The sequence below is a fragment of the Leuresthes tenuis genome, unplaced genomic scaffold (genome assembly GCF_036924035.1).
Source record: "Leuresthes tenuis unplaced genomic scaffold, fLeuTen1.0.hap1 SCAF_21, whole genome shotgun sequence".
Classification (NCBI taxonomy): domain Eukaryota; kingdom Metazoa; phylum Chordata; class Actinopteri; order Atheriniformes; family Atherinopsidae; genus Leuresthes; species Leuresthes tenuis.
In genome coordinates this window covers 22,674,772-22,687,543 of record NW_027325375.1, presented here as the reverse complement: position 1 = coordinate 22,687,543, position 12,772 = coordinate 22,674,772, and the positions used below count along the sequence as shown (strand labels likewise).

Here is a 12,772-nt window from a genome sequence, read left to right as displayed (position 1 = left end):
ATTTATGTTCCACCAATATATAAAGTATATCTATACTTTATTTACAATGTGCATACAAATAATACTACATATAAAATATACCATATCCATCTTCAAAGTTATTTTGTATGCCTTTACATACCTGATTCGTTAAAAAGAATTTAAAGCAAATGGCGGCAAAATGTAAGCAAGCAGACAAGCACGTACAAAATGTACATTTTAATGTTTGACATAAATATAGAAGAGGAGCAATCCTACAGGGACCTCTAGTGGTCGGTGTGGAAAACACCAGGTCTGTTCAGAAAGGCAGCACAAAACCTTACACTCTCAGCTTGTAACAAACTGGAAACCTTCATTTCCAGTCTGAGCAGCAGGAACAAAAGGAATGTCTTTAATTAGTGTTCAGAATATTTTTTAAAAATGAAAGGTGATCATACCTCCTTATTTATAAGTCCAGTGTATATGTTTTTGACTCTTGACTCACTTCCATGAGTCAACTCTACCGCTACCTCTACTTTATTCAAAAACTGCATCAAGAATGGGGAAGCAAAGACATTGTCCTCATCTGAATACTTAAAATAAACAAACAAGTTACTTCACATTCCAGGAATACACCGTTTGGATGAAAAGAAAATACACAAGGAAATATGCTTGTGCTTTTACTGTAAAATCTTAGTCGATTGTCTAAGATCAAGTGACTGTCAGGATTGAAGATGCTTGCCATCTTCCTGCTAATTATTGTAATTATGCTATGAGAAAGCAACTCCTATGACGCTGTTTCCATTGCTGCTAAAAATAAACCTGATTTGAGTCTGGGTCATTCATAAGCCAGGAGCTTAACTATCTTTCCTGGAGATGGAAGAAGCTTAAGTCAGCATCAGTACACCTGAGTTCAACTCCCTGATAATAGTCTACCTGCAGTAAAACACCAAAGTGGACATCAGTGAACAGATTTAATTCATTTTCTTGCTTAAGCAGGGCTGTTACGAACTGTCACTTTCTGGAAAATTTAAAAAGCCAGTACTGTTTTTGACTTCTTAGGGCTTGAACATTGTTCATCAACCTTTATGTGTTGTGCCGTGCAAACGCATGTGTACATGTCACAACATACTTTTTTGATACTACTTGAAGGCAGTCTCAGAAATATGTGGAACAGTCTGAGGCGTGGCACACTCTTGGTTGCGTTTGTGTTGTTGTTGGTCATTTCACTTTGCTCCGCTGTGGAAAAACAGAAGTCAGAGTGGACAAAGATCTGCTTTTGGCGCTTCGTCATCATGAGATCAGCTATTGCGGGCCAAAATGCACTGCTTGGCTTTTGTCTGCAGGCAAAGTGACAGGAAAGCATTATGATTCTGTTTTTAGAGAAGCTAAATGAGCACATTAAGATTAAAAGAGATTAAGATTTAGACTTTATTGTCATGTAGATACATGTAAATATACAAAATTACTCCTCCGCATTTAACCCACCCAGGTTGGCACCTGTAGAACACACACACGCACATGCACAGGGTCACACTCTCAGGGAGACAGATGCCATATACACTGGAGCGGTGGGAAGCCATTCACAGCGCCCAGGGAGCATGGGGTTACTCAAGGGCACCTCGGCCGTGGCAAGAAGGTGGCCACCCCTCCAGCTGTCAGTTCACCAATGTTTGAGTGGTGAGAGTTGGTATCGAACCCCCAACCTTCTGGCTATTGGACGACCCACTCTAACCACCGCCTCCCGTAAAGACTTACCTTCAAGAAAAAAAAAAAAAAAAAACAGGACTGAAAGATAAAAGGAAATAACAATCATCAGGTTATGAAAATGATTTGTAAATAAAACCAGCCCTTAGCCTCATAAACAACTTATTACTAGACTTATCCTCTGATAGCACACCTCTGCCCAGCCTGTCTGTTCTGCCTTCAGGTGAAAACATTTGGGGCATTACTACTCAGTGACAGGTATGTTGAGCAGATAAGGGCTGGGTTATAGAGACTGTGGCTGAACCTTGCCCCCTGTGGCAGTTTCATGGTCACAGGTGGAGTCTGCTGCTCACCCGCTGTTTCAGGAAATGAAGATTTGATCGACTGCACACACCACAGCAGGAACTGTCACACAGTAAGTTCATCTAATTGAAGATGAGGCTCTCTAAGATGAGCCATATAATCTAGTTATGCTTAGACATCAACTCTACAATGTATGTAAAACCTTTGAAATGTGCAGATAGCACGTGTCACATTGATTTCCAGGTTAGGAGGTACCGGTGCAATAGTAGTACAGTATCGTAAGAAGGGGGATGAAACTGTTTTTTTTACAGGCTTCCCTAACAACTGTCATTCAGAGTGGATGAATATCACAAATCAGTCCTTTTCACATATCTTATCAGGCTTTTGGGGCAATACAATTAAATCCATTACTCTATTCTCATTGAAAACAGAGTCACACCCAACATGATCTCAGCCACCATAAGAAGTCTGGATGGTGAGATTTTCTTTTTTCTTTTTTTCCTGACATTCTTTAACCAACTGCTTTTTAATTCTTTAACAATGACAAAAGTTTGTCAGTTTTAGCCTTTTATCTTCTACTTGTGGTTTAGCTCCTTTCTTTAGGTTCTTGAGCATACAAATGTTAATTTTGTTTGATTTCTCATCACATATTTTGTTTACAAGTTCCTCAAAACGTCTGTGGTTAACAGTTGCTATATATATTTCATTTTTCAGATTAACCACAGCATGGCTATTTCCTGGAAATCATGGTTTAGCCTTCTCTACATCTGTCCACTACTGTACAAAGGTAAGTATACATCTGGCTTTATTTTGTGGATGGAAAGCTTTCATTTGGGAATATGAAATGTCTTCTTTCCATCAAATAACATAAAAGAGAGGTTAAAAAAAAGGAAACAAAATACCAATACCAACAATGTGCTTGCATCTGACCTACCTCATTGAATCTACCGCTATCCACTTCTGCTGGGTTTTAGGTCACGTACAAGTGTATCTTTATTTATCTCCACTGCATTTACATCTGACCTCAGAGTCTGTGACAACATGCCAAACTGTATAAATATGAGAAAAGTAAACAGAATAATGAGCTTATATACAGAAGAAACAATATTAATTTGAGTTCTTACAATCTCTATAGTCTTTTCTCCCAATACTTAATGATACTGCGTATTGTTTGTGTACAGAAACACATTAAATGCATTGATTTATGCACTTGTAGAGATTTGATAACAGCCATTTTGATAGAACTGTGAGGAGTCTGATGTGACTGACTACAATGAGGATTAGGATCTAACCCCTTGAAGTGCTTATGGTCAAGGAAGAAGAACTAGTTGTACTATATCTACAGGGATGTTGGTCTGATCCTCACTGCCGGGTCTTGCATGGTACAACTGCGTACATTTTTGATTAAATGTGAATTCAGGTTGTAATGTACTGTGGATAAAAGCGAGCACTGAAGCCAAACACACTGTTATGAATCTAATCAGCCATTCTTAAACAGTCATGCTCATTCTAGACACTGATAACTGTTTGAAACAGAGGAACTGTTTTCCTTCTAAGAACCAGAAATGGCAAAAAAAAAAAAAAAACACCTCAACAACCAGGCTTTAATCCTGCACATATAAAGAATCTGATGAGATTTTTTTATTTGCTTTGTTCTGTTGGGTCTTGACAAGATTGAAACTCAAACATATGTCCTTTGTAGTATTTACGCACCTTGAGCAAACACAAACACGACTCAAGCACTAAGGTGAACTAAGCATGCACAGTCACCAGTCACGTAGCGACCTTATGTATATGTACCAACTCAGATTGCATTTTGTTGCAGTTTATTCATACAAATAGCTGATGATAATCCTGCTTTCCCCTGAGAATGGGGGAAAAGCCTCTGGATTGTGCCTCTTGATTGTGGCAGAACAGGAGATTTAGTCTGAATGTGTAACTCACTAACCTACATAGAGGTGGAGCCTGTGACAACAGCAACAGGGCCTGTTTTTCGAGCAAAGGGAGGCTAGAGGAACATTTTGTATGCAACTTATTGAAGTTTTGAAAGCATCTCACAGTTAAGGGTATTGTCACAGCAATAGATAGACATCACATGATCCAGTTTTATCATTTCTGCAGTCAGCTCCATCAGTTCCAACAAAAGTTTATTGTAAATATCAAACTTGAAAATTTAACAGTGCACACATGTGCAAATAAAACCAAAATAAGTGCATACAGGTTGTGGTATCTTGATATGAAGTTTTTCTTTGTCCAGTTGTGGCAGAAAGGCTCCAGCTGGAACCGTTGAACTTAACAGTGGTGCAGGGCTCTGATACTCGATTCAAGGCCACTGTGCAGGGAGAATGGGAGTTCATCACTTGGAGTGTCAAAGGGCTTCAGGTCCTCAGTATCAATAGAAATGGCGACACATTCACATCAGAGAAGTTTTCTGCCAGAATGTGCGTCATTAATGTCACAGACTGTGTGGAGTTCACAATCCACAACGTCAGCCGCACAGACGCTGGGCCGGTCATCTGCGCTGGGGACAGACTCCTACCGAAGACAGCACAGCTTTATGTTCAAGGTGAGACCGAACCTCCAGTATATACATAGTATATGTACTTGATGACTTTTGGAAAGTGTGTGTTCTTTAGTATTTTGAGAGACGGAAATTGCTATGAAAACGTCTTTTTATATTTGACACAAGTGTCATCGTGGATGCAACAAACCAAGAACAGGAAGTTCCCCAAGCTTCAGAATCTAAGTGATACTCTCATCTTGACTCTGTATAATCTTTTATATTTCAGTTCTTTGAAAAGATTTACATTCACACACAAAAAGTTTCATTTATTTGCATGAGAGATGTAGTCACTACAATGTACTCTGGATGGCAGCAGTGTGCCATTTCTCTCTATTCCGAGCAGCTCCTGACATGAGTCTTCTTACTCCAGAGCTTTGAGCTCTGAGTGAAATGGTAGAAATCATCACTGTGATGCCATTTAAGACATCCCTGCACATGTTGCTAGATGGTCGATGTAGACTCATTACCTCCCGTAAAAGATAAAGAGAACCTTTGCTCATTTCAGTTGGACAATAGTAATTAATATTCTCACTGAAACAATAGATCCAATTTAAATGCAAATATAAATTATATAGTAAAAGCTGTGAAATGAAAGATCTGTTGACATAATAATACATGTTTCTTTTGTAAAACAGGAGGTCTTACTTTAACTTTACCTCAAAGTGATCTGTTGAGTCAGGCACACACAGCAATGTCAAATCTTTTAAGTTCTATGTAATGAGAGATCTGTGTCCTTACCTTCTAAACTGTTCACTGTTTTAAAATAAAGAAGAGAAAGATGTATTCCTGAGTCTAACTTCCCTCCATCCTCTCTCTATGATCTTCATTGTCAGAGAATGGTACAGTCAGCATCATAGGAGGAAATGCAACAGTGACGCAGGACCACCTGGTAGAGTTTAAGTGTGTATCAACTGCTTGGTACCCTTCACCTTCTGTATCTTGGACACTAAATGGTCAAGCTGTGGACAGCAGCCTGTACAACACCACCAGCATGGCTGATGGGGATTCCTTCAACTCCACTAGTATCCTGACATTCCGAGCAGTCAGAGACACGACAGTTGAATGCATGGCTGCTGTGCCAGCACTGAAAACCCCCCAGTCCAGCTCTGTCTTCATGGTGGTTGGTAAGAAAGTCTTGCACAACTCTTTATCGCATACATTTGATCTCAGATCTGAAATCTGAGATTTATGGGTTTTTTCCAAACCAAGAGTTCCGCCAACTGAAAACACCAAGTCTGTGTATTACAAATGTTTAATTTGCACTGGTATAGCTACTCTGCAATCTGTTTTCTAGACGTGCCTAATTCTATTCAGGGTCCTGGTGTGGGGGCCCTATCTCAGCAGCCATTGGACAAGAGGCAGGGTACACCCTGGACAGGTCACCAGTCCATCACAGGGCACTCTGCAAACAAAAAGTAGTTAAAACTGTAGTAAGAATTGTAGCAATGAAAAAAAAAGAAGTGCATCAGTCACATGTGAAAAGGCAGATGAGTGTAATTCACAAACAGAAAACACAGGGAAAGCAAATGGTGAAATATCCTGACTGTACACAAGTCAGCATGACAATTAACTAAGAAAGCAAGTAAATGTATATGGATCAGTCATAACCTTATGACCACTCACCAAATACTTAGCATTCATATGTTTAGATTCTGTTTTAATATGCGTTCTCCTTCCACAATGGCCTGTTTCCCATGTCAGGACAAAAACCAGCAAAGGACAAACAAACATGAGAAGCCTACATAGCAGGTTGTTCTACGTATTTTTAATGATGGCCCATACTGCAGAGAAAAGTTACAACAAGTATACATGTTTGTATCTTACTCTACCTGTCAGTCGAAGCAATGGCTTCATTTTTCTCACCCAACAGATTTGTTTACCTGTTAATCTTGTATACAGACCTGCAGTCTATGAATAATGGGCAGAGTTTGTAGAGCTGCTCAGAAGCACGAGTATTAAAGCTGTGTGGTGGTTATTTCTCTGGTGTGAGATATGTATGAACAACGTGAAACATGTCTAGTTGTATTGTTACTAACATACATGTCAGCTGGCTGTATTGTTATTAGCAGCTAAATCACCGCATTTGTCTGCATTCATTCATCTAATTTAAAGCAAAAAATTAATCGAGAAGGCCTAACTTTTTTTGTTTAATACTAGCAATTAAACAAAAAACATTGAAGAGTTGAAATCTGAATAATATTTAAATTCTAATGTTTGTCTCCGGATCTATATTAGATATTTGAAAATTGAGTAAAATCAGATCGAGTCCTCAAACCAGATAGTTTCACGATAAAGCCAAATGCTTGTGAAACTGTCCCGCTTAGAGAGAATATAACAAAAAGGAGAAAAAGAGGAAGAGATAAACAAAAAAAAAGGACACTTGCATGGTAAAATCATGGGAAATGGAAGTGTTTGGTGTTGCCGAGAAAGAAGAAAACTAAAAGATTAAAAATGCTCTCTTGTTCTTCACTGTATTTTCTTCTATACTTTTTAAAAAAAAAAGTGCAGTGCTAATTTGGTTGGATACCATTTAAATGAAAAGCTGAACACAAACATTTGACATTTTTCTGATCTGATCAAACATGACCGATTTCTTTAATACTTCAGTAACGCATTCATTTGCATTTCGGAGCAGATGTCTCATGACATCAGGCCACAAATAGAGCTCTATACCTGATATGTACAGCTTAGCCTGAGTAACTGAACAGTAATCTAATAGAATCAGGTTTTTAACTCGATGAAAAACCCATTAAACATATGGTGTATGGCAAATAATCGCAAAAAGCCTGAGTGTACGGTTTCGGCTAAGATGTGCACAGAGACAGAGAGGATCACATGTTTATAACACAGAGATGGAAAAGTTACATTTCTAAGAGGAAGTGAAAAGTCCTGTTTCAATCTACAATGTCTAGTTAAATTCTAACTGACAATCTGGGTTGCAGCATACAATCCATTTCCAAAAGAGTTGGAACACTATTAATTACTATTAACTATTAATAATTAAGATAAGAATACAATAATGTAAGAAAATTCGCACCAGGTTGTTGTTTTTTTCCAAACTGATAAATTTCTATTTTGAGGCTTAAAAAAAGTTGAGGAACTTAAATATATCAAAAGGCTGGAAATATAGTGTAATTTTTAATTAGCATCAGGACAGCAGCACGATAAGAAACTGACAGAAGAGCATCTAAGAAAGGCTGAATCTCTCAGTCTTAGAGTATTACTCCATGTTGGGTGGGTAACTTGTAAATCTGTGACAGCATCACAAATGCTAAACATTATATATAGATATTAGAGCAACATATGTATGACACTTTCTACAGTTAAGGCCATGCTCATTTCCAAAAGACTAATGCAGATGCAGATTTCAGTGGGACAGATACTGACTCTCTTGATTTCCTGCCTTGACAAAGGAGTGGGCAGAAAAGAAGAGATTCTACATCAAAGATTAAATGACAGGAACTCAACACAAGAAAAATACAAATGCAAAGTGTTATACTTTGAGACATTATGCTTTATGTGGAAGGGAAACAGCACAGCTTCACCTCAGACACGGCGGCAACAAATAATACGAACACCAACACTACTGAAAACTGAGAGGAAACATAATGATGTCCTTTATAACACCTGTGTTAACCCCAATATTTGATCTAAAAAATGCTCTTGTGAAAACAGTTTTGAAAACTCTCACAATGGTCAAGTGATCTTGCTGAACATTTTCTATTTAGCTTGCTTCTTCAGGAGTAATAGGGTGTTGCATTTCCCCACAGTCTTCCATATGTGTTAGTGCCAAGGTTTTCTGATGGCTCAGGGAAGCCATGTGAGAAACTTATTTTTGTCTTTCATTGGCGTTTTCTTTTCAAATTCGTCCTGTAATCGTGGTAATCCTGTAATCCTGTAATCCGTCACCACAAACTTCACATCCATCTTTTCCACCAGTTTCTATACCTGCTTAATCCAATTCAGGATCACATAGACATAACTTCGCATGTAAACAAAATAAATGAATGAAATGAAACATTAAAATATATGTGTGACATTCAGCTTACAGTATCTTTAATAAAACTTAATTTTGCCCAGTGTTTAGTGACTTAAAAGTCAATAGAATAATCTTTTTGTCTTTTTTATTTAAACACCAGTATCTTTCCTCTTGAAACAGTGCCCACTGATTGGACAGTGCTCATTGCTATAGTTCTGTCTTTTGCGGGATTTGCTCTTCTGGTTTTGCTTATCCTCGGAATCATCTTCTGCTACAAACGCAGAAAAGCAAAAGGTAATAAACTCAACTTCCACTATTTTGAATGAGAAACCAATTTAATATCAACAGGCTCTTTTATATAAATGAGAAAATGCAAAAATGTTGGGCTCTGTCTTAACTAATAATTCATTTGTTAACTTATTAACTTCTCTAGAACCAAATTACCAAGATGAGTTGAGGTAAGAAACCATTTGTGTTTTACGCACTGAACATTTTCAGCATTAAATGTTCCTACATCCAGTTAATTTCTTTGTATTCATGTGTTAAACAGGAGAGTGAGGACACAGAGTCAGTTAAGTGTCAATGCACTGGGACAAAAACAAGGACAAGTAAATCCATCTTTTGTGGGTCAGACAAGTAAGACAAAACACAAACGTTAAAAACAAATATTTAAAAAAAAAAAAAAATATATATATATATTACTATATGTTCCACTGTATTCAGTCATCGTCTGCTTATGATGAGGTCCACTTCCCTATTTCCTGATCCAATAAACTTGCTTGTCCCTGTTGTTTTCAAGTTCTCATTGAGTACAGGAGACACAACAGCTAAACATGTCAGAAACATCACTTTATTTAGAAATATGGACAGCATGTGCAAAGTAATATGTAAGGTCTTGTAAGTATACACACACACACAAAAAGATGACGCCTCTGCATGCTGTAATAATGCAGAATCAAGTTGTATTTCACAAGTCAAATCCAGCTAACACACCCCAAAACTAGAGTTTTTGTCCTTCATAACATCTACACATTTTGAGCCACTGTTCAACTGACCTGTTGGCCCAGTTGGTAATCCAGCTTTGCTCTTGTCTTTGTTTTTGTCCATAGATATAATACCCAGGGACAGTGGGGGTTTCCAGTTAGATTACATCAACATTGTGGAGGTAGGTTTGGGACACAGTAGTACCCATCAGCTAGATTTCTTCATTAACAAGCAGCGTGGAGCAAAATTCTGAAGTGTCACAAAATCAAATTGCAATTGAACCACATTTCTTATATACCCAGTTTGGAGTAAAGTGTAATCATGTGCATAAAGTCTTGCATGGATGCGCTCTCCACCGTTACTATAGTACAGGCACTTACTGAAGCAAATATAATCTATAGCTCTTCTGTCCTTTTATGTTCTTTCTTTTCTAAGAGATAACACTGACATCTTGGAACAAGACTAAAGGTCAACCCGTGCTATAGACTTTGACACAGCGGAGCTTTGAACTGAATTTTAATATCTATACTTACGTGATTAAAATTATGATTTTTTTTACTTAAAATCTTTTAGGGGTTTTCCGGACTTACTGGTATAGCTAGCTTCGCTGCATGCTTAGATAGCATTGTACGATGCTGACATTGTAGCTTTCTGTAGTTTTGTTTGCAGTACAGATCTCTTTACTATATCTAGTGTTAACAAGAACCTTTTTTGTACTGTATATCATGGGTTCCATAACAAAATGCAATCAAAGTGGTAACATACTATTGGATAACTTTGAACCATACTATACTCAATAGTGTGGACTTACTTAAGCAACACCTTAACTACATCATATCATGATAGAAAAGTCAAATTAATTATTAATGCCATCTTGTTTTTTAGACGTCTGGTGTTGCCAATAGTAACCTGGCAGGAAATGGCGCTGTGGATGAATTAGGCTTCCACAAACACAGACATGCGACCACTGTGTAACAGACTGAAGACCAAGAAGTCCCCAAATGTTTGGGGACCCATAAAAATGAACTGACACAACTTGCACTGCATCCTTGAAGTCTGTCTGCTCTAGTTTGAATGGAGGAAGTCAGAAGAGATGACTGGATCTTCAAAGAGTCTGACATCTACTGTCGTACTGTCTACTCTAAGAAGACCATGAAACATTAAATGGAAAAAGATTTCACATCTGTGCTATTCCTGAACTGTGCATCTTTAAAAAAAAACTTTATTTGTGTAAAAAAAAATACTTAAAGATGTTTAAATTGTATTTCATTCTCTTCTATTGGTTAACAATGCAATCCCTATAAACATTTTCATCTGTAATTTATACCATTCATTGTTAATGATACACTTTCACTTACTTACACTTGCATAAATATTTTAAATACTTTCCATTAGCTATTTAAATGGAAAAGTCATGTATGTAATTTACTATGTGAACTTGTTACGATTTTAAATCCCTTTTAACCTAACAATTATTATTGTAGGTTATTAGCCTCAGCGTGCACATATTGTTGCAGTGTTTTCTTGAAAAATGGAAATGAATTAATATAGCCAGAAAAAGAAAGAGCTTGTGAGTATCTATCTTTGTCAATTTGCAGCTTCACTTACATCTCAGACAGGACGTTTAAAAACCCTACTGAAATTGGATATTACCCTGAATTCAAGTGAGTTTTTTTTATTTTTTATCCAAACATACTGTTTTGCAAGACAGTTGCACCATCGAACAACAACAAGACTCTTGGAACCGACAATTCTACCAGTTACAGTAAAGACGAATGAGATTTAAATGAGTAGATTTAAAAAGAAAAAGACAAATGACAACGACAAAGCACAATGTGCAGAAACAAGCCGCTTTGATAGTTAAATAGGTGTTTATTTTCAATAGAGGATTTGGTTTGAGCTTAGTTCTGAATATAAATATTACTTATTCAAATTTAGTTTAAAGATTTCCTGTGAAAGTTCGGACTTTGATTTTTATAAGGGATAAAGATAGATTGAAATAAGAGTTGAATCAGTAGATTTTATGAAGAATTGTTGTGATGGATTGAATAATTTGTGTAGAACCTGATTTGTGTAGAAAAAAGTCAAATTGCTTGACAAAGTCACAAGTAAAAGAAAAAATAATAACTTAAATGAGTTACCATGAAATAAAGAATACATGTAATAAAGAGAAAAGGTCAAGACGTGAATTTTCTGGCTACAGCACTGAAAATGTTTCAGTAGAAGAAAATTCAATATTACATATTGAATCATTTCAGCTAGGACAACATACTTGATTTTCACATAAATCTGATGATTTCTTGAGATTAAAAAAATGATTTAGCCTCCGTATTCTAAATTAACAACGTGGCGTGTGGGTGCCTTAAAGTATCTGAAAGACTTTGTGAGTAAGCTGTTCCTTTTTGAGGTGTCTCAGGCAGAAAGTGTTGTTAATTACTGCTGTGACACACTACAACATTATGTACTGTGAATTATAGTGATTATGTTTTTATGGTATACCTTAGTTTGAATTCAGTCTGTGCAGCTAACAGTTTTTACCCTATTAAACTCGTTGAACTCAGATAACTTTACATGGTAAGGAAACTTTGGAAATTTTGCCAGACTTTGTTTGTCGAGTCATGATGCACCAGAATGCAGCAAATTCATTTTGGGAGAACTTCAGGATAAGACACAAGGCAGCGATGGCATCTCACTTTGGATCAATTAGGTAATAAGAAGGTGTCCACTGACTTCAGTGTCATTATCAGCAGCTAATTAAGGGTACAATTGAATTTGTAACTGGCTATGATGTCACCCATGTCAAATAGTAATAGTAAATGACAGTCTATTTGGATTTTCTGCTTCTAGGTTATAAATTTGATAGTTAAGCTTTAGCTTCAGGTTCTAGTAGAAGTTTGTGTTTGACATTTGAGCAGATTCACGACTTCCCTGGGTTTCTTAAACAAGTTCCTGCTGTGAAACAGGCGCATCACTTTGACTGTCCATATGCCCACAGCTCACATGACAGACAAAGTGGAATCCAGCACTGAATCCTTGTAGTTCTGCAGCAAAAAGAAAGTCAGTTTTATCTGCCTCTGATCTACAACATACCTGAACCTGCACTGACCAATATTTTGGGCCTCCTTGGGATAGAGACAGGCTGGCAACATGAGGCTGAACTATTATTGCTAACAGATTCCCACCCTTAGGCCTCACATTCTGCTTTTTGTGAGGACTTCTTTGGCATAAGTGTTCCAAAGCAGCGACTACATTAATCAAATGTTTATGACAACTTCCTT

The 12,772-nt window shown here is 37.2% G+C and overlaps 1 protein-coding gene across 1 annotated transcript; it reads left to right on the top strand.

The window, feature by feature from the left end:
* The first annotated feature begins 4,379 nt into the window (after positions 1 to 4,379).
* igsf5a (immunoglobulin superfamily, member 5a) lies at positions 4,380 to 10,469 on the top strand. Its single transcript, XM_072374415.1, has 7 exons — positions 4,380 to 4,534; positions 5,365 to 5,655; positions 8,691 to 8,804; positions 8,944 to 8,968; positions 9,061 to 9,146; positions 9,620 to 9,675; positions 10,380 to 10,469. The coding sequence occupies exons 1-7, from the start codon at positions 4,408 to 4,410 to the stop codon at positions 10,467 to 10,469; spliced, it is 789 nt and encodes a 262-aa protein (XP_072230516.1). The 5' UTR covers positions 4,380 to 4,407.
* The last annotated feature ends 2,303 nt before the right edge of the window (positions 10,470 to 12,772 follow it).

Bases quoted from the DNA above. Each gene is read 5' to 3' on its own strand.
- igsf5a (XM_072374415.1), top strand. From the start codon at position 4,408: ATGTGCGTCATTAATGTCACAGACTGTGTGGAGTTCACAATCCACAAC. The intron at 8,969-9,060 runs GTAAGAAACCAT...TGTGTTAAACAG, and splicing joins AATTACCAAGATGAGTTGAG to GAGAGTGAGGACACAGAGTC. The intron at 9,676-10,379 runs GTAGGTTTGGGA...CTTGTTTTTTAG, and splicing joins ATTACATCAACATTGTGGAG to ACGTCTGGTGTTGCCAATAG.